The sequence below is a fragment of the Dendrobates tinctorius genome, unplaced genomic scaffold (assembly GCF_039654945.1).
Source record: "Dendrobates tinctorius isolate UK_male_01 unplaced genomic scaffold, ASM3965494v1 ptg000155l, whole genome shotgun sequence".
NCBI lineage: Eukaryota > Metazoa > Chordata > Amphibia > Anura > Dendrobatidae > Dendrobates > Dendrobates tinctorius.
Genome location: NW_027361822.1, coordinates 14,957,574 through 14,984,825, shown reverse-complemented (window position 1 = coordinate 14,984,825; position 27,252 = coordinate 14,957,574). Strand labels below are relative to the sequence as shown.

Here is a 27,252-nt window from a genome sequence, read left to right as displayed (position 1 = left end):
CCTTGTAACATTGACATTTTTTTTTTATTTGATTTATTCGCAGGTTTCTGAATTGTTATTGAGTTATTCCCACTGGCATAGGATCTCAACTTGTCAGCTGCAGACTGTGATTTATTGGGACTCATAATTCTTTCCCCAATATATATATGCAAGCCGATAACAAATCTTATAATTGGCCAGAAAGTATGCTTTCACAAAATGGCTGTGGTGGTTCAGAATTTAGTAGCAAACGGGCTACAAAGTCACATGTCTATGTACTCATGCTGCTGTATACTTATGTGGAGCATGAGCAATTTACAGAACAAAGCACCAGATGGCAGCAGAGAGCTGCAACCCACAAGCCCATAGGACCCTTACACACTGGAATAAGGGGTTAAGATCAATGAAAATATGGTCTCCTTTTCAGATGTTGCTCCCAAGATGGCGGCGGTTTTCTATGGCGGGAAAAAGTTCTCTGATCTGAGCACAGCGGTTGGGGCTTCTACAGTCACAGGCGCCCCTCCATCCAGCTCTCCCCCGTTCTCCCTACGCAGCACCCACGTCTGCACCAGGCTTCAGCAGATGATCTGCCAGCGCAGGATCCAGCGGGGTAAGTATAGATTACATAGACCGCATTGCGCGGTCAGTGTTAGGAAGCGGGCAGGATCTCCTCTCACCTCTGATCCCCGACTATGGCACTCTCAGTTTCCCTGGTCCTCTTACCACACCATCGCTAAAGCCTGTCGTGTCCTCCTGCGCTGCTCTGTCTCACCGCCGGATCTTAAAGCAGCCTGAGCCTCCCGATGCCTGCCACAGAGAGGACCCTAAGTGTACAGTTTGATTTTACAGACGTTTGATTTACTTGGAGTTATATTCTGTTGTTTAAATGTTCCCTATATTTTTATGAACAGTGTATACATATACACACATACGTATATATACTTCCTTCTCACCCCCCACTGGGGGTGGTCTTTGTTGTCCTCTCTCATTCTTGGGTCCTCTACAAGAGGCCTGGGAGTTTGAGGGTTCCGTGCAGGATCTTCGTTGTTCCCAGCATTACACTTTTCTGAACAGAGAGATCAAATGTTGCTCCTGGGATCTGTTGCTGCCATTTTCCCAACTTAGAGGTCACTGTTCCAAGTGCTCCTATCACCACTGGAATCACTATTGCCTTCACCTTCCACAGCTTCTCCAGTTCTCCTTTGAGGCCCTGGTATTTCTCCAGCTTCTCATAATACTTCTTTCTGATGATGCTGTCACTTGGCACTGCCACATCTATTATCATTGCTGTCTTCTGATCCTTGTCTACTATGATAATGTCTGGTTGGTTAGTCAACATCTGCTTATCCTTCTGCATCTTGAAGTCCCACAGGATTTTAGCCCTTTCATTTTCCACCACTTTCTCTGGGGTCTCCCACCTGGACTAAAGGCCCCGTCACACTAAGCGACATACCAGCGATCCCGACACCAATATCAAGGTGTCAGGATCGCTAGTAAGTCGCTATGTGATCGCTGGTGAGCTGTCACACAGACAGCTTCACCAGCGATCTGCACATCGATGCCGAGCGCCCGGCATCGCTTGCTAGCGCTGTAAAAAATAGAATCAAAATAAAAAATATAGTTATTCTCACTTTCCGACGTCGCGTTCAGCCATCCTGCCTCTCTCCACGCTCCGGTCCCAGTGATCCTTTGCACGAATGACCGCGAGACTTTGTTATCCCGTGAGACCGTGACATCTCGCGGTCATTCGTGCAAAGGATCACTGGGACCGGAGCGTGGAGAGAGGCAGGATGGCTGAACGCGAGGTCGGAAGGTGAGAATATCTATATTTTTTATTTATTATTTTTTACACCTGATCACTGGTCTCCCGCCTGTCACACACAGCGATGCGTGCTGGCCAGCGGGAGACCAGCGACCAAAGAAATGTCCAGAGGTTTCTTCCAGCGATCAGTGATACCGGCAGGGGGGCCGCTCGCTGATCGCTGTCACACACAGCGATCTCGCTGGTGAGATCGCTGTTACATCACAAAAGTTGTGACTCAGCAGCGATCTCGCTACCGAGATCGCTTAGTGAGACGGGGCCTTTAGCCCATATGCTGTGCAGATGTTCCTCTATACAATTCCCACTACTTGGTTGTGGCCTTCAGTATATGCTGTTCCTGCTTGCATTTTGCATCCTGCCACTATGTGTTGGACTGTTTCTCGGGTTTCTTTGCATTGTCTGCACCTTGGGTCTTGTCTTGTGTGGTAGATTCCTGCTCCTATACAGCCAGACACATACATGTATGAATTTTACATTGTCTCCTTTATTATGTATATTGCCATCTCTTATTACACAGTTCCCTCTCTTGTTATGTACAGTTCCATCCCTTACAGTGGGTACAGAAAGTATTCAGACCCCTTTACATTTTTCACTCTTTGATTCATGACAGCCATTTGGTAAATTCATGAAAGTTCATTTTTTTCTCATTAATGTACACTCTGCACCCATCTTGACTGAATAAAAACAGAAATGTAGAAATGTTTGCAAATTTATTAAAAAAAGAAAAACTGAAATATCTCATGGTCATAAATATTCAGATCCTTTGCTCAGTATTGAGTAGAAGCACCTTTTTGAGCTAGTACAGCCATGAGTCTTCTTGGGAATGATTCACTAGTGGGATTTTTTATGGATTAAACGTGCGCTGCCAGACCATCATTCCTCACAAGTTGTGTGCTTGATATATTTATTTCCCTAAAATAAATATATCAAGCACACAACTTGTGAGGAATGATGGTCTGGCAGCGCACGTTTAATCCATAAAAAATCCCACTAGTGAATCTGAAGATTTATGGCCACAGCGTGGTCATTTGGATGTGCAGCAAGCTGACCGTGTTTCTTTATGCCTGTTACTCTCCTATATACGGTGAGTATATTTTATTGTTTGAATTCTTGGTTTTCTCAGATAAGACCTTATTGCGCTTTTTTCCTTGCAGTTTCAATTATTCTTGGGAATGATGCAACAAGTTTTTCACACCTGGATTTGGGTATCCTCTGCCATTCTCCCTTGCAGATCCTCTCCAGTTCCATCAGGTTGGATGGTGAACGTTGGTGGACAGCCATTTTCACGTTTCTCCAAAGATGCTCAATTGGGTTTTGGTCAGGGCTCTGGCTGGGCCAGTAAAGAATGGTCACAGAGTTGTCCTGAAGCCACGCCTTTGTTATTTTAGCTGTGTGCTTCAGGTCTTGGAAGGTGAACCTTCAGCCAAGTCTGAGGTCCAGAGCACTATGAAAGAGGTTTTCATCCAGGATATCTCTGTACTTGGCCGCATTCATGTTTCCTTCAATCTTCGTCTCATCAGAACAGAGAATCTTATTTCTCATAGTCTGGGAGTCCTTCATGTGTTTTTTAGCAAACTCTATGCGGGCTTTCATATGTCTTCCACTGAGGAGAAGCTTCCGTTGGGCCACTCTGCCATAAAGGCCCGACTGGTGGAGGGCTGCAGTGATAGTTCACTTTGTGGAACTTTTTCCCATCTCCCAACTGCATCTCTGGAGCTCAGCCACAGTGATCTTGGGGTTCTTCTTTACCTCTCTCACCAAGGCTCTTTTCCCACGATTGCTCAGTTTGGCTGGACAGCCAGGTCTAGGAAGACTTCTGGTGGTCCCAAACTTCTTCCATTTAAAAATTATGGAGGCCACTGTGCCCTTAGAAACCTTGAGTACTGCAGAAATTCTTTTGTAATGTTTGCCAGATCTGTGCCTTGCCACACAATTTTGTCTCTGAGCTCCATGGCCAGTTCCTTTGACTTCATGATTCTCAGTTGGTCTGACATGCACTGAGAGGTCTTATATAGACAGATGTGTGTGACTTTCCAAATCAAGCCCTATCAGTTTAATTAAACACAGCTGGACTCCAAGGAAGGGGTAGAACCATCTCAAGTAGGATCACAAGGAAATGGACAGCATTTGACTTAAATATGAGTGTCTTAGCAAAGGGTCTCAAGACCATGTGATATTTTGTCTACACTTGTTTTTTTTTCAGTCAAGATGGGGTGCAGAGCATCCTCCGCCACCTCCCAATTTATTACAAGTCCCTGACAAAGTTTTCTCCCACCTTTCAGTTCATTATAAAGTGTCCTATGCACCTTATCGCCTCGTCTCCCCAATAAATTTTAAGTCCCCGAAAGCATGACAATGAATTGTGACATGGGGGAGGATGCTATTAGGGGCTTTGCACCCTCCTCCACTACCGAATTCATTTCACATCCATATCTTATGTCCTCCACCTGTTCATAAGTCCATTATAAGTCCCCCTTACTCCCATCCCAATCCCCCACATCCACCATTGTCCTCTCCACCACCTCCATCATTGCCCTTTCCAACACCCAAAACATTGTTCTCCCCATCCCATCATTGCCCTTCCCATCACTGCCTTCTCCATCTCCCCTATCATTTTCCTTTCCACCACCTCCATCATTGCCTTCTCCCTCACCATCCCCATCATTGCCCTTTCCTCCTCCATCATTGCCTTCTCCACCATCTCAATCATTGTTCTTCCCCACCACCTCCATCATTGCCCTCTCCAACACGCCATTGTTTTCCTCCACTACTCCCATCATTGTCCTTTCCTTCACCCCATCATTGCCCTCCCCATCACTGCCTTCTCCCTCACCACCCCCATCATTGCCCTTTACATCACCTCCATCATTTCCTTCTCCCCCACCACCCCATCATTGTTCTTTCCACCATCATTGTCTTCTCCCCACCACCTCCATCACTGCTTTCTCCCCAACCACCTCCATCATTGCCCTTTCCAACACCCTAATCATTGTTCTCCCCACTACTCCTGTCAACATGCTCCCCCACCCCCATCATTATTCACCTAAACCATCCCCATCATTGCCCTTTTCATCACCTCCATCATTGCCTTCTCCCCCACCACCCCCATCATTTCCCTCTCAACCACCTCCATCATTTCCTCTCCACCCCAATCATTGTACTCTCCAATCACCCCATCATTTCCCTCTCCAGCACTCCAATCATTGTCCTCCCCACCACCCCATCATTGTCCTTCCATCACCTCCATCATTGCCTTCTTTCCCACTACCCCATCATTGCCCTTTCACTCATAATGCCCATCATTGCCTTTTCCACCACCATAATTGTCCTTTCTACCACCATTGCCTTCTCCCTCGCCACCCCCATCATTGCCCTTTCCACCACCACCATCGTTGTCCTTTCTACCACCACCATCATTGCCTTCTACCCCACCACCCCCATCATTGCCCTTTCCATCACCTCCATCATTGCTTTTTCCCCCGCCACCCCCATCATTGCCCATTCAACCATCTCCATCATTACCTCTTCCCCACCACCACCAACATTGCCTTTTCCACCACCCCCATCATTGCCCTCTCCACCACCTACACACACACACCACTGCTGACCTTCGCACACACACACACACACACACAGAGAGCATCACTCACCTCTCTGCCGCATTGCTGTGTTAGAAAGGAAGCGCGGGCAGGAAGCACAGGACAGATCCCTGCAGCTCCGCTCTGTTGCCATTGTCTTCTGTAGGCATCGGACATGAGAGAAATCTGGTCAGGGCCCCCCGGATCTTCGGGGCCAGAGAAACCATCCAGATTTCCCTCATTATTAACCTCCCTCCACCTCCGGGCCCCGATTCAGCTGCACTGGCTGCACATGCGGTATGTCTGCCCCTGATAGAACTCTATGTAAAAAAGGAACAGTGCCATACACAATAATGAAGGAGGCTACGTAATAAGGAACAGCGCAATATATAACATCAGAGTACAATATAAACTAAAGATCGGCGCTATAAATAATAAATGAGTACATTAAATACTAAGGGTATGTTTCCACGGTCAGTAAATGCTGCGGGTTGGACGCTGCGTACAGTCACAGCATCCAACCCGCAGCGGCCAGATGTTACAGCATAGTGGATGGGATTTCATCAAATGCCATCTCCACTATGCGTGCAGAGACGCCTCCGGCTTCCCTGCGTGACCGGACAAGCGGCATATCTTTCCAGACCGCAGCATGTCTATTTATCTTGCGGAGATGCTCCATCTCCGCAAGATAACGTTACTCATACAATGTATAGGACGCGGTGATTCCGCACGGTTCAATGAACACATGCGGAATCACCGGCATTCAAAAGCCGGCACTGCTTTTGACGGAGAGGACATGTGCCAGGTCCAAAGCGCTGCGAGATATTGCCCGTGGAAACATACCTTAAGAGGTGGTGCTATACAAAATAAGCAAGGTTATTTTACAGACAAGAGTATTACTTTCATCATCTCTCTGCAAGTCATACAGTATAGATACAGAACATATCTATCCATTGACTTACTGCTGACATCTCATTTCCTCTTGTTTCATCTTCATTTGGTCAAACTTTCATATCAACATCTCCCAGCCACAACTCTTTTTGCAGTACTGATGACAGTGGCCTTGAAAATAACAGTCACATGTACATTTCCTGCCTGAGCAAAAAAAAAAAAATCCCCCACACTGCATGCCTGAATACAAATATGAACCACTCAGTTAATATACAATTGGCAACATACTGTTCAAAATATGAATTAATAACTTACCATTCCAGGATGACTAGCTTATCTTCACAGTGAGATCAAACCTAAAATATTAATTACTAGCTGGATTATTATTAGTTAATAAATTGAGGAGCAAATAATTTAACAGATCAGTTAAGTTCTCAAGACTTAGAGACTAAGGCTGAGTTCACACGTGGCGTTTTTTTCGCGTTTCCGCGGCGGTTTTAACCGCGCGATTTTGCCGCGAAAAATAAGCATCCCATGCATTCCTATGGAGCATTGCGGAATCCCATAGGAATGCATGGGATGCTTATTTTTCGCGGTAAAAACCGCAGCATGCTCATTAATTTGCGGAATCGCGGCGATCCCGCACCCATAGGAATGCATTGTTCCGCTTATTTCCCGCATGTGGCTGTGCACACCATGCGGAAAGTAAGCAGAACAATTGCGGATGGTACCCACGGTCCGGAGGAGAGAAGACTGTCCTCTGGGCTTTGGGTACCATATCCCTGTAAAAAATAGAATTTAAAAATAAAAAATATTGTTATTCTCACCCTCCGGCGTCCCGCGCAGCCTTCCCGCTTCTCTTCACGCTCTTGTTCCCAGTAGTCCTTTGCGAAAATGCCCGCGATGGCGTCCGTTCTCGCGGGATCGCGAAGTCTCGCGGTCATTCGCGCGACGTCATCGCGAATGACCGCGAGACGTCGCGATCCCGCGAGAACTGACGGCATCGCGGGCATTTTCGCAAAGGATTACTGGGAACGGATGCGCGGGACGTCGGAGGGTGAGAATAACACTATTTTTTATTTTTTTTTTTACATTCTATCTTTTACTACTGATGCTGCATAGGCAGCCTCAGTAGTAAAAAGTTGGTCACACTCGTCAAACACTGTTTGACGAGCGTGACCAACCTGTCAATCAGTTCTCCAAGCGATGCTACAGATCGCTTGGAAAACGCTAGCATTTTGCAAGCTAAATACGCTTGCAAAATGCTAGTTTTTCCGCGGGAAAATCGCGGGAATTTAAAATGCGATTTTCCCGCGGAATGGAATTCCGGAATTCTCGCGGTAATTTCCGCGAGAGTTCCGGTACGTGTGCACTTAGCCTTAAGCCCCATAAACAATAGATAACTGTTCGACTGACAGTTATCTCTCTTGACTCCCCCATACATAGGAGTGCTTGGCCAAGTGCTTGTGTTCTCTTTGAGGGAGCCATACTCTTCTCACAGTGTCTTATTTCACTGAGAACAAAAGGAATGACTGTAACCCCGACATCTCTCAGACAAGAGTTGGGAGTCTGCCTGCCAAATTAGATTGTTATCATATGTGGTCTCTCGTTAACACATATTAGTTTCGTTATTCATAGTTTTACTTTGCCCAACATTCTTCTGTAGATCATTCAAGGTAAATCTTGTGATTTGGACACAGAATGTCCTTCTATAGATGAGAGTCCTCAGTGGTTGATACCTTTTAATGACTAACTGAAAAGATGGTAAGACATTGCAAGCTTTCGAGACTACTCAGGTCTCTTCATCAGGCATTGACTAATACAAAATCTGAAGATGTTGTATTAGTCAATGCCTGATGAAGAGACCTGAGTAGTCTCGAAAGCTTGCAATGAGTTACCATCTTTTCAGTTAGCCATTAAAAGGTATCAACCACTGAGGACTCTCAATTCTGAATATTTTTCTATCTACTGGCTAACACGGTACAAAGATATACATCTTTCCTGTACCTCTATAGATGATTTTTCTTGTTACCTTCCTATATGTTATTCTGCTATAAGGGAAGTTTGACCAAGGAATGTTAATCCTTTTTCCCTTAGCCCCACAATTACAAAATGTTTCAGAATAGGTACAGTCTCTATTTCATAATGTTGTTCATTTCAGGTGATTGACAATATCCAAGGGTATGCCTGTAAAGAATATTGCAGGATAGCCCTAACTTTTCAAAGTAAACTTTACTTTAATACATATGTTGTTAAAAGTAAACCTTTCTCAAACACTGGTAACAACAAAGTTTTAGATAGTTTTAGCTGCTGTATGTACATATTAGTGTGACATACTCTATAGACATTCCTCAGGAAGAGCGGCCCGAGTGCGACGAAACGTGTCGGACCACCTTGGTAGCACTTTTACATAGTAACATAGTTAGCAAGGCCGAAAAAAGACATTTGTCCATCCAGTTCAGCCTATATTCCGTCAGAATAAATCCCCAGATCTACGTCCTTCTAAAGAACCTAATAACTGTAAGATACAATATTGTTACGCTCCAGGAACACATCCAGGCCTCTCTTGAACCCGTCGCTCTTGGTATGCATAAGATAAGGCTGCGCGGCACTCCGAAATGAGGGGTGCACGAATAGGATATAACTCCAAATAGATCAAAAATCAATTCGGCACTCCCAATTTGTATGATGCAAAATCAAAGATTTGAGACATATTGTTATTTATGATAAACCTTGAGGCTTTTATTAGGGTTTAATACTGTTATTTGTAGCTGCTGGCTCCTTCATTTCAATTATTAACTATACTATATAGACTTTTTCTTGCTTTTGTTGTATTACGTCTGTTATTTATATCATTATTTTTCCACTGCCATTTTCATGTGATCAGTGGTGATTATATATTGTACTGATGTATACTTCTTGCTTCTGTTTATATAATAGAGTTCTGATGAAGGCCTACGAGTTGGCAGAAATGTCAACATTTTTGTCTACAGTGGATATTATTTGAATAAATTCTCAAATCTTTGATTTTGCATCATACAAATTGGGAGTGCCGAATTTATTTTTCATCTTGGTATTCATAGACTTGGTTTTTAAATATCATGGATCTTTTTGAACATCACATTATATCGTCTCAGCATTATTTCGTGGTATAAGGTACTTTCATATTTCTTATAGGGATTACATTTGTCTTTTAACCTATTTCTCTTGCTCTTTGACACATTAAATGTAACATTATTATTTAAATATGCACTCTGTTAAATATTAATATTCCGTTAATTTCTTATAAGACTCAGCTCTGTACATTGCTTTAGCTTACACGACATAGGCTATTTTTAAGCTTGGCTCATGGTACAGGACAACTCCATATATACCTGGATCACGTGCTTTAAGAGACGTATATAATTCATGGCTCACTCTAGAGGTCGCTCCTTCCCTCACCATCATGAGACACAGACGCAAGATGTCATCTCTTCACGGACATAGCTGAACAGCTGGTATGTAACCTTGTTATTTGAGAAGCTGAACAGAGCCAGACACCATTTTTACCATTTGCCATCCCAGAGAAAGAAGGTGACAAGCTTTTGCTATGAACTAATGGACAATCTCTCTTTCACCTATTTTTATGTTTTTCTGTAATAATCTTTTCTTTGGTAGAAGAATCCAAATAAACCACTACATTTTTATCTGGTAACTAGTCCTGAGTATTTTACAGGATAAGCATTATTTTACATTGGAGAGCCAGCCAGATCTGAATTTTTGTTCTTTTTTGCGGATTTCCCTCAACTTGCCCAAAAGGGGGATTGAACTTTGCTAACGTCAGTCATTTGTGCAAGTTATCAGGAACTCCACTACTCACAAGAATCAGACAGAACCTAGAAGTGAGGACTAAGAATTGCCAGATGGATTGAGAAGTTCTACAAGTGCCAAAGTGCCAGACGTGCTGAAGCCAGACGTGTGAAGACCGGAGCCCAGCGTTGTCCATCAAAGGAACAAGCTGAGACATTTCAAGGTAAGAGAAATGGATGTCATTAATTCTCTTGCTAAGCAGAGTAAATTGAAATATAAGTCTGTAGACAAGTCTAATCCAGAAGTATTATGGCTCAGCTTATATGCCGAGTGTGAACTGGAGAATCAGAAGTATAAGTTTTTCAACAGAGAAAGAGATAAATTAAAACATATTCTACAGATGGTATATTTCATAGATCTGTGTCAGAGAAATCCAAAAATGTTTGTGTAGAGGATAGTGATATTCCCGAGATTCACTGTAATGTGGAGAAACAGTTACAAGTAGCAGCAGCCATTCAAGGTGACCTTGCAGACGTGGAACAAAATGGAGTAGGAGGAGATTTCAGAACTGACGTAGAGGACGTACAAGGGAAAGACGGACCACTAAAAATAGACGACTCACGGGCCCAACTCCGAAGGAAAGTAAGAAAAACTTTGCTAAAAATATGCAAAATCATTCCTGCATATGATAACAAAATCCATGTTTGTAGAAACTCTGAGGTTTTTGAAAGCTGTGTTGACAAATTTGATTTTGGAGAAGAATCAGTTGTTCAAAATGTGGATCCCTGTAAACTTTGCTAGGAGATTGACATTAAAGTTATCTGGTGAAAAACATGATAATTTATCTGATAAGGACAGATTACAAATTCTCATTTTTGTTCATCAAATGAAAATCATCCAGATATTGATATTCTTCAAAAATTAAGGATTGGTCGGAAGGAATGTACTTTCACGTTTATGTCCATATATGAACGTCTGTACAAAATGCTGAGTGAGAATGTCAAAACACCGTCCCTCATAAGGAGTTTTGTAAGCAAATTTTGGTTTCTAAATCCAGCATCTCGTGTTATTGCGTCACAAAAAGATTCTTTATTTGAATGTGCGCAATCCCTTGATTTTGCCAGAAAACACGAGAATCGTGAAAGGAAAGTAAATTGTGCTAATTTTGTGAAGACAGGCAGAGTAAAATCTTATCAGAAGCCTGTATTAGCAAAACCTTCTAAAATGAGTTTTCCTCAAAATCAAATCTATGAAGAACGAAGAAAATCACATATTTGTTATAAGCCCTATGGAATGATGCAAAGGATCACCGAAAAAACACAGATTGAATTAAGAAAAATGATGAGTTCTGATTTTCTTCCTGCAACAAAGATGGCCGAATTTGACAGACAGAAGCAGGTGGTGAGTGACATCATGGCCTGTAAACTGAATACTCTGCTCCAAGAATCTATCAGCTTTAAAATGGCAAGAACCTTTCAGGATATTTTTTGCAGAGAAATAAGTATGGGTGTAGGAATTGGCTAGAAAAAGTAATTATATATATTGTGTAAAAGTGTTATGCAATGTATTAATTAGTTATATGTAATTATTATATAGAGTATAATCCTGTAGTTTTATGGTTTGTGGATAGATACATATTCATACAGTATATAGTGTTTGTAGAAGTAATCTACTTCAGTAATAATATTTAGAATTATGAATATGATATTAACCATATCTTTTATTTTTCCTTAGAATTTTTATTTCAAAGCAGGACTTAATCCGGAAATATTCTCTTACAAGGATTTCTGCCTTTATTTACACAGGAAGTTGCAATAATTGCATGATTTCATATATTTAACACTTAAAAGAAAATAACTAACTGCATTTTAAATGTGTTCTGTGTGTGTGCCTTTTCTGCATGGCATGGCATGACATGACAACCACAGCATGTGAAATTTGAACCTTGTTCTAATAGTAGGTATACCAGTATACCATGTCCCTGTTCTTTAGGAAAATAATTTTTAGGGGGTCTCAACTTTTGCAAACCAATGGAATTTTTTTCAAGCCTAAATGTCAAGTATAGCTATACAACATATATTTAGGTCATGTGTATTTGGGGAATATTCAAAGAAATATTAAGACTAATTTTAAGTAGTTTACAATGCATTGATAATTTGGGTTAAAATACGTGTATTCATCACACCTTCGTATGTGGGATAATGTGTGACACAGTCTGAGTGACAGTGACTGAGTGTATGAGCAGCTGCTGAGTGAGTAATGTGATACGTTTGATGTATGAGGCCTCAGGATTCTGAATGCAAGAGAGAAAGAAGAAAAAAAACCCAAAATCTTTATCTTTAGGAGAAATATGCAGATCAGTTAAATTATTTGAATATTAGGATATATAATGAAATATTATCTATACAACATATTTTCTATATTTCTATAGTAATTATTATTTCTTGACTTAGTTAATTGTGATAAGTGCAACCGCACAGCAAAATGGTTTATGAAGAAAATCTACATTTAAATTAATTTTTCCAAAGGATAATTTTATGATATTCAAATTAATTTTAATGGTCACACATCTTCAGACAAATAATGGTATAAGCAAGTATAAATTCACACAATTTATAAATTAATTTTTTAATTTTGGTTTTGATAAATGAATTATTTCATAAAACAGTATTTTTTGGTATTAAGGGGGAAATATGTTTTTGATCCTGACTACATCATCACATTTGATTAATACCTCTTCTTCACACATTTTAATAGAAAAGAAATATTAATAAGGTACAATGGTATAAGTATTGGGTATAATAACATTAAGTATTATAAAGAGTCATTTCTTTACACTAAGAGGAATATTATATGCAAAGTTGCATAATTTGAATATTTTGGTAACACAAGTTTATGACAATTATGAAATAATCCAGATCATGGAAATATTAAGGGTATATGTTACTGAAGACATAACTACTCTGCATCAACATAAAGGCCTTATTCTTATTTTTATTCTTATTTTTAATTTTAAATTTTTTATTCTATTTTTATTTTAATTCTTAAATTTTTATTTTTTCTTTCATCATGATGATATGGTTCTATTACAAAGGAAAATGTTTCACTTCTGAGTTATATGCAACAATTCTTTTATTCATTCATTCGCTCACTCAAATTCTTATTTTGGTTCATGGCTTTACATTCCTACATATTATTAGTATAATAAATATATTCCTTATTAATAAAGATGAAAACACTGGTTATATAAAACACAGTGACACCTATTGTCATGGTATGCCTAGGTTACTTTAGGCAAAAACCCCGGGACCCCTGTGATGTCCCTCAGACTAGGGGAACCCTGTCTGTCCCTCTACCCAGGGTTTACACTGAAGGTGTGCCTGCCTGAGCCTCCACCCTGTCCCTGTCTCCTGTCCAGCCCTAAGCTGAACCCACCACCCTCCACCCAGTGAGGGGACCAGACACCAGACCCCACAAATACGTATGGACAGGGGTAAAAGAAACACCACACAGTTAATACACAAGGGAATACAATAATGTGCAAGGGCAACCAAATATATATATAACAGATTGGAGAAAGAACCACTGAGGGATATACTGCACCAGATATCAGACGCTCCAACACCACCACTGCTGACCGGTATTGCTAGCACTAGGCTAAAGCTATAGTCGGCGACGCACATAGTCAGGACGAACTATTTAAAGACCTAGGGCGTGGCCCAGCCCTCAGCCAGCATGACAACCTGGTTAACCCTATCCCGACTGGAACAGAATACCCAACAGGGTATTACCGCTGTCTGCCGGACACCCTGGTGTGAACAGTGTCCGACATGACACCTATGGGTTGAAAAAGGTAATTACACCTATGACATAAAAAAATGTTCTATCACATGAAAAAATATGGCTAATAATGTATTATCACTTATTATTGGTTTATTATTTCAAACATTGAAATCCATATACAGTACAAATTCTGATAATAATTATATGGATATTGCTGATTGCTATGGTACGCTGCGATATTATAGGATAGGAAAATTACCAGATTTGGTATAGAATAGGGAATGAAGACTTCAAGCAAGATACTGAAATTACATTAATAAAGACTTTTCATATTAAAATTGATTCTTATCAGTTGCAAGAAGAAGAATGCCGCGATCCAGAAGTCCCAGAAGGTAACAAAGCTATGATTACTGAGTAAGACTGTGTTACTTACAAGTGCAGTATCCACCATTGTCAATTACAAGTGCAGTATCCACCACTGACAGAAGTAAAGTGTCTAACCTGACAACCAGAGGACGATGCTCCTATGATGCTGAGATGAACTGTGTTATCACGTTCTTATCAAGTTCCAGAGGTTTCCAATCACCTGTAAAGCTTCGATGAAGGCTGGTGAACAATAAGGTAATTGTCAGGAAGCTACAACCCTGACATACGTCCTGTGCATTAGGACAAGGACTGGTTATGGTGCTATGTTTAGCAAGAAAGAGTCATTTTAACCCTTGCTTTGCTGACCAAAGACGTCACACCTGTTCAAAGACCAGTGCGGATGGAGGATTCCAGAATATCCAAGGCGAGCCAATGTAAGCCCAGGTTTTTAAAGGTGACACTGCACAGATATTAAAGCTGCATTTCATCTATAGACTTTGTTTTTGTATCAACATTTGAATTTATGGACTTTGATTTGATATACAACATGATTTCTACAACATCTATATGCTAGAGAAAAACTGTATTTTTAAAAGAACCAAGAAGAAGACAGAAGACATCAAAATGAAGACCAGATGACACCAGATGATGATGACTGGACCTGAGATGCTTCAATTTAGACTTAGGGAAGTATAATTATATACATTTTATATGAATATTGTTCACGGCTTACCATAACATGAATTCACATCAATTATGTCATTGAGTACTTATAAAGGTAATCTGATATTATTATTATTATTGATATTAAATTATTTTGTCAAAGAAGAAAATAAGAAAGAAGATCTTGTTATATTTTGAGGGTTCCAATTAATGTCTGTCTCCCTCAAAAGGGGGAATTGTTAAATATTAATATTCCGTTAATTTCTTATAAGACTCAGTTCTGTACAATGCTTTAGCTTACACGACATAGGCTATTTTTAAGCTTGGCTCATGGTACAGGACAACTCCATATATACCTGGATCACGTGTTTTAAGAGACGTATATAATTCATGGCTCACTCTAGAGGTGGCTGGATCATTCCCTCACCATCATGAGACACAGACGCAAGATGTCATCTCTTCACGGACATAGCTGAACAGCTGGTATGTAACCTTGCTTTTTGAGAAGCTGAACAGAGCCAGACACCATTTTTACCATTTGCCATCCCAGAGAAAGAAGGTGACAAGCTTTTGCTATGAACTAATGGACAATCTCTCTTTCACCTATTTTTATGTTTTTCTGTAATAATCTTTTCTGTGGTAGAAGAATCCAAATAAACCACTACATTTTTATCTGGTAACTAGTCCTGAGTATTTTACAGGATAAGCATTATTTTACACACTCACATTAAAGCTTTTATTGGGTAAACCTGTCTAAAAGTGTATGTTGTGTAGTGTAGAGAAATTCATAAACTCATTGATCACAGTCTTACAGTTTGCAGCTCCAATCTGGTCTTCTACCAAGTCACGTGACTTGGCTATTCCGGCTTGCCAGCTCACACTGAACCAGAAGTCGCTATTACAATGTAAGCCTTTGGAGTCCCGTTCTGAAGTTTCATACACTTACACTGTACAAGCGATTTCCCGCTCACACATAGACAGCACTGTGAGCTGGCAAAATGGAATAGTTGTTTCGGGACACGGAAGAGCACCACAGCAGCGCTGGCAAAACTGGGAGAAGATGGCAATCCTTAAGTATATGGAGTCACTTACACTACAGTTTTAACCAATAAAAAAAAAAATAATGGGAGTGCTTCTTAATGCTTAAATGACTACTTCCCTGTGTGTTTGCTCATGCCTATGAAAGTGCTTTTCGTAGACAAAACATTTTCCACACTCTGAACATGAATAACGCTTCATCCGTACGTGACTTCTCTGATGCCTAGCAAGATCTGACTTCTGTTGAAAACATTTCCCACATTCAGAGCATGTAAATGGCTTCTCCCCTGTGTGTGTTCTCTGATGTTTAATAAGATCTGAATTCTGGTGAAAACATCTCCCACATTCTGAACATGAAAATGGCCTCATCCCGGTGTGAATTCTTTCATGTCTAACAAGATGTGATTTAGAAGTAAAACATGCTCCACATTCTGCACACAAAAAAGGTTTCTCCCCTGTGTGACTTCTCTGATGTATAACAAGTTTTGAAGTAGCTGAAAAACATTTCCCACATTCAGAACATGAATATGGCTTTGCCACTGTGTGATTTATCTCATGTCTAACTAGATGTATTTTCTCTGTAAAATACTTCCCACATTCAAAACATGAATATGGCTTCTCCTCTATGTGAGTTTGTTGATGCTCAAGGAGATTTGATTTCCTTGTAAAAGATTTCTCACATTCTGAACATGATAAACTATTCAACTCTGTATGAATTATCTGATGTCTATCAAAATTTGATTGATCTGTAAAACATTTGTCAGAATTTACGCAAGAAAACTGTTCCTCCCTTTGATGGTCAATGTCTCTTCTGAGATTTTCATTTTGCTTAACAGTTAGTTGTAAATCGGAAGATAGGACTTTTGGGAAAGCATCAGCTGATAAATCATCGCTGATAATAAAGGATTGTATATCTGGGATAATTGCCCGCTCTTCGTATGTATCTGGTGTGACACCGTGATCTTCTGTTTTAAAATCTGATGAGATTACATGTCCATCTGGGCTTCTGATACAGTCACCTGCCAAGAATAAATGAGGGTTGATTTTTTTTTTCGTTTTGGATAAACTTAATGTATAAAATTTTTTAAACACATTGTAAGGCATGTAGTAAAACTCAAAAAAAGTAAAGTTTCCTATGACACTGCTGGAAAAAGGTGTGACTCATACCAGGCTCTCTCTGGCAGTCTTACAGAGAATGAATAGAGTGGTGGAGCACGTCTGGCCACCACTCCATTCAGGCAGCGCATTTCAGAATCCCATTCTCTGTATCATCGGGTGTCCCAGCAGTCGGACCACCGCTGATCAGCAATTTATCACCTTTCCTGTCAGCTATTTGTAGGACAGGTGATAACTTCTGAAGGGTTTCACTCTCTCCAATAGCTGTTTGGAAAAATATACAAGGCTTTTTTTTATCACACACGGTATAGTGTTTATTTCCACTGGTTGTACAGCACCAAAACAAAGCCATTAACATATAATCCGTAGCCTTGTCCAGGCAATAACTAAACAATATAGATCCTGACTATTCAGACACAGATGATCTAATCCCAACTTGGTCACACAAAGCACTTATTTTGCATAGCAACCAGTGATACTTGCAATTTGATGCACCTGGCCTGTGCAGTCTCTTCTCAGAGAGATTCTGGCTTGTCTCTCTCTCTAGCTCCAACACACACCACTCTGCTCAGCTTCCCCCAGCTGACTGACGACAGTGAACACATGGCCTGGTTCTATTCATAGTTTTCCAGGTGCACCTAATCAGGACCTGTAGTGCTAGGATGTAAACCCTAGCCTACCTGGCTTTCCCAAACTTGCTTACCAGTTTAGGGATTCACACCAATCCCAAGAATGAATCCTCAAATGTCCCATATGAGTGAAGTGTTGGCAAAACAAGCACACTATCGCTCTCTTTATTCTCTATGGGACCGCCAGAGATAGCAAAGTAAAGAGCTCATTTTTTCTGGTAGCACAGAAACTATATATAAGTGCATTAATGCCTAGTAACTGCCTTGTAACATGTCTACAAGGGTGCTTGCTAACTGTTACACAACACTAAAAAAAAACCAAAAAAAAAACAGGGATATCTTGCGGTGACAACCGATCTTTGCACAAAATTTCTAACTATCCTCTACAGTATATAAAGCTTTTGTGGCCCCTGGGGTGAAACCCGTTACCTCTAATCTTATACAGCTTTTGGAATTAATGATTTTCAGCTTACTATTCTGATTAGTTTTTAGTAATTGGGAAGGATAAAGTGACAAAAATGACAAATTAAAATATACATTTTTAAGAACTTTTTTTTATAAAGTCTTAGCAGTAAAATTCTATAGGTCATATGGTTATACCAAACTTGTGCATTTTTTGCTTTGTTTTTTTTTTTAAATCTAAGTAGTGAAACAAATTTAGTTTGTGTCGCCATATTCTGAGACCCACAGTGTTTTCATTTTTACATCGATGGGGCTGTATGAAAGCTTGTTTTTGAATGGCAAAACCCTATACCTATGTTTATTATGCTTTAGGGTCTGGAAAGACCTCAGAAAATGATAAATGTGTTCTTGGCCAGATATGTTTTGCACTGACAAAGAAATACAGATGGCACTCACCGGTTAAAATCTTCTTTATTCTATTTAGTTAAAACATCGGCATAGGGAGGATGGGAGCAGGAATGGAGATGACGACAGCTGTTTCGCGCTATAGTAGCGCTTCTACTGTTCTCACCAGAGACAGCTCGAAACAGCTGTCGTCATCTCCACTCCTGCTCCCATCCTCCCTATGCTGATGTTTTAAAGAAATAGAATAAAGAAGATTTTAACCGGTGAGTGCCATCTGTATTTCTTTTTTGGTGAAGTTGTTGTGCCTATTGCTTTGGAGTGGCACCCCGGTCAATGGAGAACTTTTTATACTGCACGCACTCTTAGGCGGCAGTTCAAACAGGCATGTGCACAATGAATGCATTTTCTTGCTGTGCGGATTAATTCCTGGTTGGATATGTTTTGCACTGAATTGAATCTTCCAACACAAATTTTAGGAGATCCACTCATGTCTAACAAATGATACACAGAGGTGGTAGGTGAACATTCAGACTTTTGGCACCTTAGAACTTGATATTTCTTACAGGGCAGGTCTTGAAATCAGCCACTTTTATGCCTTAGCCGACACCTGATTTGAAATGAGTGGGTCTACATTGTTGTATACATATTATAGATGTTTGTCACTCCATTCGCAGATGAGTCCCAGGCTGATGTCAAACTGATATTTTTGCTGATGGATCCAGACTTTATGACAATTAGGATACCTCCTCGCATAGGAGTAAAGGTGTAAATGGCCAAGCTATGGTAAAGGAGACAGTTGCTTAATCAGTAACCAGCTCACTTTGCTGAGTTAGTAGCCCTCACAAAAGCCTTAAAAATGGCTGATGGGAAGGGCGTGAACTAATTTATCAACCTACACTATAGTTTTGAAGGGCACAAGTGTAGTAAAATAAAAAAAAAAACAGTCCTTTAGGCTAGCTTCACTTCAGTAAAAATTAAAAAGTGTACCGTATTTTCCGGCGTATAAGACGACCAGGCGTATAAGACGACCCCCCAACTTTTCTAGCTAAAATAGAAAATTTTCTTAAAAGTCGGGGGTCTTCTTAAATGCCATGTGTCATCTTATATGCCAGGTGCGGGGGAGTGGTCCCGATGACAAAGGGAGGGTGTACGTGGAGTTATCATCCCCCTTTTACCTCATTGGTGGCAGCAGTGCTGTCTGCGGGTCTCTGTGCTGGAGATTGGCGGCTACTCCATCTGCACTGTGGCGGTTCTGTGCTGGGGATCGGCGGCTCCTCTTTGTCCAGCGTGGGGGCGCTGTGCTGGGGGGGGCGGGTGCAGAGGCTCTCTGTCCAGCGTCGGGGCTCCTCCGGCATTTCCCCAAAGCCTGGAGGCTCCGTGTATGCTCAGATTCAGATCTCGTCTCCCGAGATCTCGGGATGAGATCTGAATCTGAGCATACGTGGGCTCTGGCGGCCATTTTCCCGGAGGCCACCACATCGCAGCAATGGAGCTGCCTGGCCTTCCGGGCTTTGGGGAAATGCCGGAGGAGCCCCAACGCTGGACAGAGAGCCTCCGCAGCTGCCCCCAGCACAGCGCCCCCAGGCTGAACAAAGAGGAGTCGCCGCTGACCCCCAGCACAGAGCCGCCACACTGCTGAAGGAGGAGCCGCCGCACCGCTGCCACCAATGAGGTAAAAGGGGGATGATAACACCATTTACACCCTCCCTTGTTCATCGAAACCACTCCCCCCATATGCACTCGTCGTATAAGACGACACCCGGCGAATAAGACGACCCCCGACTTTTAAGCAGATTTTCAGGGGTTAAAAAGTCGTCTTATACGCCAGAAAATACGGTATTTATTCATGTCTATTACCTCGTGATGTGAGGGGGTGGGGAACCTCCATTATGACATCCTTGTATAGATCTTTGTGTCCATCGAAATACTCCCACTCCTCCAAGGAGAAATAGACTGTGACATCCTGACACCTTATAGGAACCTGATACATAAAATGATAACGTCAGCCCCGATTCCTTCATGGCATTACTGTATAATGTCCCAGCATTCCCAGCAAGTGTTACCTCTCCAGTCAGCAGCTCAATCATCTTGTAGGTGAGTTCTAGGATCTTCTGGTCATTGATATCATCATATATCAGGGGGTGAGGTGGAGGCCCTGTGATTGGGCTTGGGGTTCTTCCATATTCCTCAGACACAGGGTCCTGACAGCACTCACTAGAAGTCTTCCTCACTACTGTGTAATCCTGGTTATGGAGAGACACATTACTAAATCTCACTACAGACATTTCCAGAGTCCTCACCTCTCCAGTTCTGTCCATCTGTTATTCCCATAGATAAGAATGATGTAATGTGACGTCATCAGAATCTCTCACCTCTCCAGTAAGCCAGAAGAGGATCTCTAGGGTGAGGTGTAATATCCTCTCTGCCATTTTGTCCCTGTCCTTATCCATCCTTGATGGGTAAATCAGGAAAATTTTCTTATATAGAAGATCTCCACTGAGAAGTTCCACTATTATAGGGACCTGAATGGGGAAAAGATGACGATGTAACATCATAAAGATCCCATGTAATAATACAATTAAAGCAGATAATAAGGGGAAATATATGAGTAGATATGAAGTACAGATATTGAATTTACTCTTTTGGTATGAACTAGGACATAAGTTGAATATTTTATAAAGGCAGCCCCATGACGAAGGACAAAGCCATATCAAAGCTTCACATGAACATTACACCTAATCACACATAGGCGTTGATAGCATAGAAACTAGCATCACTACTGCAACCAATGTTTTAGTGCAGTGATGATGCACCTTGATCATTAAATATTATACAAGAGTGGATGTCATTATTATGCATGTCCAAAAAAAGGTGCAGCTGATGAAACAATAGCCAAGGACAAATCCATTTTAGAAGTGTAACAATGATACTGGTGCAGGCAAAGTTCAACAAAGCAGTCCAAATAAGTTTTCAAACTTAAAAGTGGTAAATTGCACTTCTCCGCAAAAGCTAGGGCTGGTGTGCCTCATGTTCATTTTTATAGTTTTATATTGCAATTCTTGTTCCCGTGCATATAATAAAATCCTTTCTTGGACATCTATTACCCAGTTGAATAGCGCTATATTCGGTCTTGTTCTCCGAAATCATCCGCATCGAATATTGGAAGTGAAGGAGGATTGTATGCCTGCCATGCCGAGGTGTTTGTTTTCCACCTGTATGCCGACACTGTAGATGAGGTAGAGAAGAGGAATTCTGGAGCATATTTTATGTGCTACAAAGATTGTCTTGCTGAAAAAGAGAACTTTGGAACTTTCATGAATTAAAAATTCAGAAGTCTTTACCTCATCTGTGGACCAAAACTCTACAATTCACGATACAGGAGGAAACAATTGTTATAAACAGTTGTGGCCAAAAGTATTGACACCCCTGCAATTCTGTCAGATAATACTCAGTTTCTTCCTGAAAATGATTGCAAACACAAATTCTTTGGTATTATTATCTTCATTTAATTTGTCTGAAATGAAAAAACACAAAAAGAATTGTCCTAAAGCCAAATTGGATATAATTCCACACCAAACATAAAAAAGAGGGTGGACAAAAGTATTGTCACTGTTCGAAAAATCATGTGATGCTTCACTAATTTGTGTAATTAACAGCACCTGTAACTTACCTGTGGCACCTAACAGGTGTTGGCAATAACTAAATCACACTTGCAGCCACTTGACATGGATTAAAGTTGACTCAACCTCTGTCCTGTGTCCTTGTGTGTACCACATTGAGCATGGAGAAAAGAAAAGACCAAAGAACTGTCTGAGGACTTGAGAAACCAAATTGTGAGGAAGCATGAGCAATCTCAAGGCTACAAGTCCATCTCCAAAGACCTGAATGTTCCTGTGTCTACCGTGCGCGGTGTCATCAAGAAGTTTAAAGCCCATGGCACTGTGGCTAACCTCCCTAGATGTGGACGGAAAGGAAAAATTGACAAGAGATTTCAACGCAAGATTGTGCGGATGTTGGATAAAGAACCTCGACTAACATCCAAACAAGTTCAAACTGCCCTGCAGTCCGAGGGTACAACAGTGTCAACCCGTACTATCCGTCGGCGTCTGAATGAAAAGGGACTGTATGGTAGGAGATCCAGGAAGACCCCACTTCTTACCCCGAGACATAAAAAAGCCAGGCTGGAGTTTGCCAAAACTTACCTGAAAAAGCCTAAAACGTTTTGGAAGAATGTTCTCTGGTCAGATGAGACAAAAGTAGAGCTTTTTGGGCAAAGGCATCAACATAGAGTTTACAGGAGAAAAAAAAGAGGCATTCAAAGAAAAGAACACGGTCCCTACAGTCAAACATGGCGGAGGTTCCCTGATGTTTTGGGGTTGCTTTGCTGCCTCTGGCACTGGACTGCTTGACCGTGTGCATGGCATTATGAAGTCTGAAGACTACCAACATATTTTTGAGCATAATGTAGGGCCCAGTGTGAGAAAGCTGGGTCTCCCTCAGACGTCATTGGTCTTCCAGCAGGACAATGACCCAAAACACACTTCAAAGAGCACTAGAAAATGGTTTGAGAGAAAGCACTGGAGACTTCTAAGGTGGCCAGCAATGAGTCCAGACCTGAATCCCATAGAACACCTGTGGAGAAATCTAAAAATGGCAGTTTGGAGAAGGCACCCTTCTAATATCAGGGACCTGGAGCAGTTTGCCAAAGAAGAATGTAAAATTCCAGCAGAGCATTGTAAGAAACTCATTGATGGTTACCGGAAGCGGTTGGTCGCAATTATTTTGGCTAAAGGTTGTGTAACCAAGTATTAGGCTGAGGGTGTCAATACTTTTGTCTGGCCCATTTTTGGAGTTTTGTGTGAAATGATCAATGTTTTGCTTTTTGCTTCATTCTCTTTTGTGTTTTTTCATTTAAGACACATTAAATGAAGATAATAATACCAAAGAATTTGTGTTTGCAATCATTTTCAGGAAGAAACTGAGTATTATTTGACAGAATTGCAGAGGTGTCAATACTTTTGGCCACAACTGTAACTGTGATGGCAAACCATTTAGAATCCGAGTGCCCAAACTGCAATCCAAAACCCACTTAATTATCGCAAAGTGGCAATATGGCAATTAACCTGAATACTGAGGTTTTAGATTAGAAAGACAACTCGTACATTAGCGCGCTATAGAGTCAGTATCAAAGAGCTTATAAGTGCTGCACTCCAAGCCTAAGATACTAGCCACCAATTGTAGTGAAGGTCTGTTTTTGAGAATGGAGAGGAGTTTTAATTACCATATATACTCGTGTATAAGATGAGACTTTCAGCCCATTTTTTTGGGCTGAAAGTCCCCCTCTCGGCTTATACACGAGTCATATACCTGGGGGTCGGTGGGAGAGGGGGAGCGGGGGTGTCAGAGATCATACTTACCCCCCTGGCGTGGTCTCTGCAGCCTCCCCGCTTCTCCACGGTCTCCCTTCCTGCTTTCAGCGGTCACATGGTACCGCTCATTAAACTCATGAATATGCGCATATTCATGAGTGTAATGAGTGGTATCACGTGACCGATGAAGGCAGGAAGGGAGACAGTGGGAGAAGCGGGGCTGCAGAGACCGCGCCAGGAGGGGGTAAGTATAGTGATATTCACCTGTCAGGGGTCCATCGCTGCTCACCGCTGCCTGCTGCGTCCTGTGTCAGTGACATTTAGGCAGCAGGAGGCGCGGTGACATGGTTAGTGCGCGCTGCGTCCTCTGCTGGCTGAACAGTCACTGACACGGAGCGGCAGACAGCGGCGAACAGGGATGGACCCCGGACAGGTGAATATCTCAGGTGCCAGGTCCTGAGCAGGAGGTGAGTATGGCATTTTTTTTTGCAGCAGCATATGGGGGCATAATATATGGAGCATCTTATGGGGGCAGTATATGGGGGCATATTCTATGGAGCAGCATATGGGGGCATATTCTATGGGGCAGCATATGGAGGCATATTATATGGAGCAGCATATGGGGGCATATTCTATGGGGCAGCATATGGGGGCATAGTCTATGGAGCAACATATGGGGGCATATTCTATGGAGCAACATATGGGGGCATATTCTATGGAGCAACATATGGGGGCATATTCTATGGGGCAGCATATGGGGACATAGTCTATGGAGCAGAATATGGGGGCAGCATATGGGAGCATATTCTATGGGGCAGCATATGGTGGTGGCATATTCTATGGAACAGCATATAGGGCATATCCTATGGGGCAGCATATGGGGGCATAGTCTATGGAGCAGCATATGGGGGCATAGTCTATGGAGCAGCATATGAGGCATATTCTATAGAGCAACATATGGGGGCATATTCTATGTGGCAGCATATGGGGGCATAATCTATGGAGCAGCATATGGGGGCATATTCTATGGAGCAGCATATGGGGCATAATCTCTGGAACATAATATGGGGCAAAATCTATGGAGCATTTTATGGGGGCATAATCTAGTTAGCATCTTATGAGGGCATAATCTATGGAGCATCTTATGGGGGAATAATCTATGGAGTATCTTATGGGGGCATAATCTATGGAGCATCTTATAACCTTTATGGAGCATTATATGGGACATATTATTCTATGGTGCATCTTATGGGGCCATTATTAACCTTTGTGCAGCATTATATGGGGTGTATTTTGTATGGACTATCTTATGGGGCCATCACTAAGTGTATGGAGCATTATATGGGGCTCCTGATTCAATATGGATATTCAAAAACAGTTAACCTACTGTGAGGTGCCAAGGGGAGAGGTACTAGAAAACAGGTATATTTCTCCCCGTTTCATTTCATATGTCTCCCTGTACTGATGATGAAGCCAGTTTATTTCACTGTAATCCAGTCCTGGTTTCCTTAGTGATCAGCATGGAAAGGACTGGTAGTTCCCACTCCACTAATTCAATCCAGGTTTTGGTTTCCTGACTGGTCCAGCTGATATAATCAGGAGGAGCTGGGATCTCTCAGTCTAATCTCGCCTGCTGAGCTGGGAGCTGACACAGTAAGATTACATGGACTTGTTTGCTGTTATATAGGTTTATTTTGTAGTTAGCCTGCTATTGTTAGTTAGTGGCCAGACGGCCTTAGATGTTTTATTTCATGTTTGGCATGTGTAACATTGAATAACAAGTGTGCACAATAAATATGCCGTGTCCATATTCATGTGGAAATTGCTAGTCTGCTGAAATGACTTCATAGCCACACGCTTGTGCCAAAGCAAAGATCCCACCTGAGCTATCTATTCCCCACACTACTGATGTCTCAATTAATTTTACTTTTATTGGTATGTATTTTTATTTTTTAAATTTACCAGTAGCTGCTGCATTTTCCACTCTAGGCTTATATGCGAGTCAATAAGTTTTCCCAGTTTTTTGTTGCAAAATTAAGGGGGGGTCGGCTTATACACGGGTTGGCTTATACACGAGTATATACGGTAAATGTAAAATTGCAAAGTTGTTTGTTTTTACAACCTCTTTGTAAAGGTACTGTCACACTTAGCGATGCACCAGCGATCCCGACCAGCGATATGACGCGGTCAGGATCGCTGGCGCGTCGCTAAGTGGTCGCTAGTGAGCTGCCACACAGGCAGATCTCACCAGCGACATCGCTGGGGACGGGGGTCGCTTCTTACCTGTCACACTAGGCAATCCTGCGTCCTCCCGCCCGCCTCCACGCTCGTCTCTCCACAGGAAGCGCCGCAGGAAGCTGATGACGAGAAACGGTCCAGCCTGTTCTTGCGCGATCAGCGATAACCAGCGGGGGAGCGGGTCGTAGGTATCACACACAGCGATATCGCTATAACGTCACAAGTTATAGCGATATTGCTAGAGATATCGCTTAGTGACAGGCCCTTAATTCTAACCCTTTATCATGATGAGACTAACCCTTTAAGCTAGGGATGTCAAATACACATAGTACCAAAGTTAAAAGCTTTGACAAAGTCAACCTTGATATTTGTAAAAAAAAAAAAAAAAAAAGTCTACAATTGAGGAAGTTTTTCCTTATTAAATAAAACAATAAACTTGTGGAATAATATATGTTATGGAAGACCAGTAAAAAGCATATGGCCCAATGGCCTGATTTAAACATGTAATAACAACGGATAAAAACCTTGAATATAACAGATAATAAAGTATGATACAAACAAAAGTGCTCCCACACACTGTATGATACCCCCACAGTGAACTCCTCCACACGCACATTATGATGACCCTACTGTACCCCCTCAATGCCCTCAACAAAGAATGGTGACCCCATCACAGCATGATTCTTCAACTGTAATCCCCACACAGCTCTTCATACAGTATAATGGGCACATAAAATCCTCCACACAGTACAATGGATCCACATAGCCCTCCATACAGTACAATGGGCCCCACATAGTCCTGCATAAAGTATAATGTGCTCCACATAATCCTGCATACAGTATCACAGGGCCCTGTATTGACTTACATACAGTAATGGATCCATACTGTATAATGTGCCCACAGTGCTGAATACTGCATAATGACCCCACATAGTGCTACATAATAATAATAATACTTTATTTTTTATATAGCGCTAACATATTCCGCAGCGCTTTACAGTTTGCACATATTTTCATCACTGTCCCTGATGGGGCTCACAATCTAAATTCCCTATCAGTATGTTTTTTGGAGTGTGGGAGGAAACCGGAGTGCCCGGAGGAAACCCACGCAAACACGGGGAGAACATACAAACTCCTTGCAGATGTTGTCCTTGGTGGGACTCGAACCCAGGACTCCAGCGCTG

General features: G+C 41.7%; 1 protein-coding gene across 1 annotated transcript in view; it reads right to left on the bottom strand.

The window, feature by feature from the left end:
- LOC141051178 (uncharacterized) overlaps nucleotides 1-27,252 on the bottom strand; it is a 139,463-nt gene that overhangs the window by 41,715 nt on the left and 70,496 nt on the right. The window contains exons 6-9 of the mRNA XM_073548043.1: nucleotides 20,834-20,983; nucleotides 20,525-20,704; nucleotides 20,319-20,442; nucleotides 16,133-16,928 (exon numbers count right to left, since the gene is read on the bottom strand). Coding sequence (XP_073404144.1) covers nucleotides 16,133-16,928; nucleotides 20,319-20,442; nucleotides 20,525-20,704; nucleotides 20,834-20,983 — 1,250 coding nt within the window. The remainder of the gene's footprint in view (nucleotides 1-16,132; nucleotides 16,929-20,318; nucleotides 20,443-20,524; nucleotides 20,705-20,833; nucleotides 20,984-27,252) is intronic.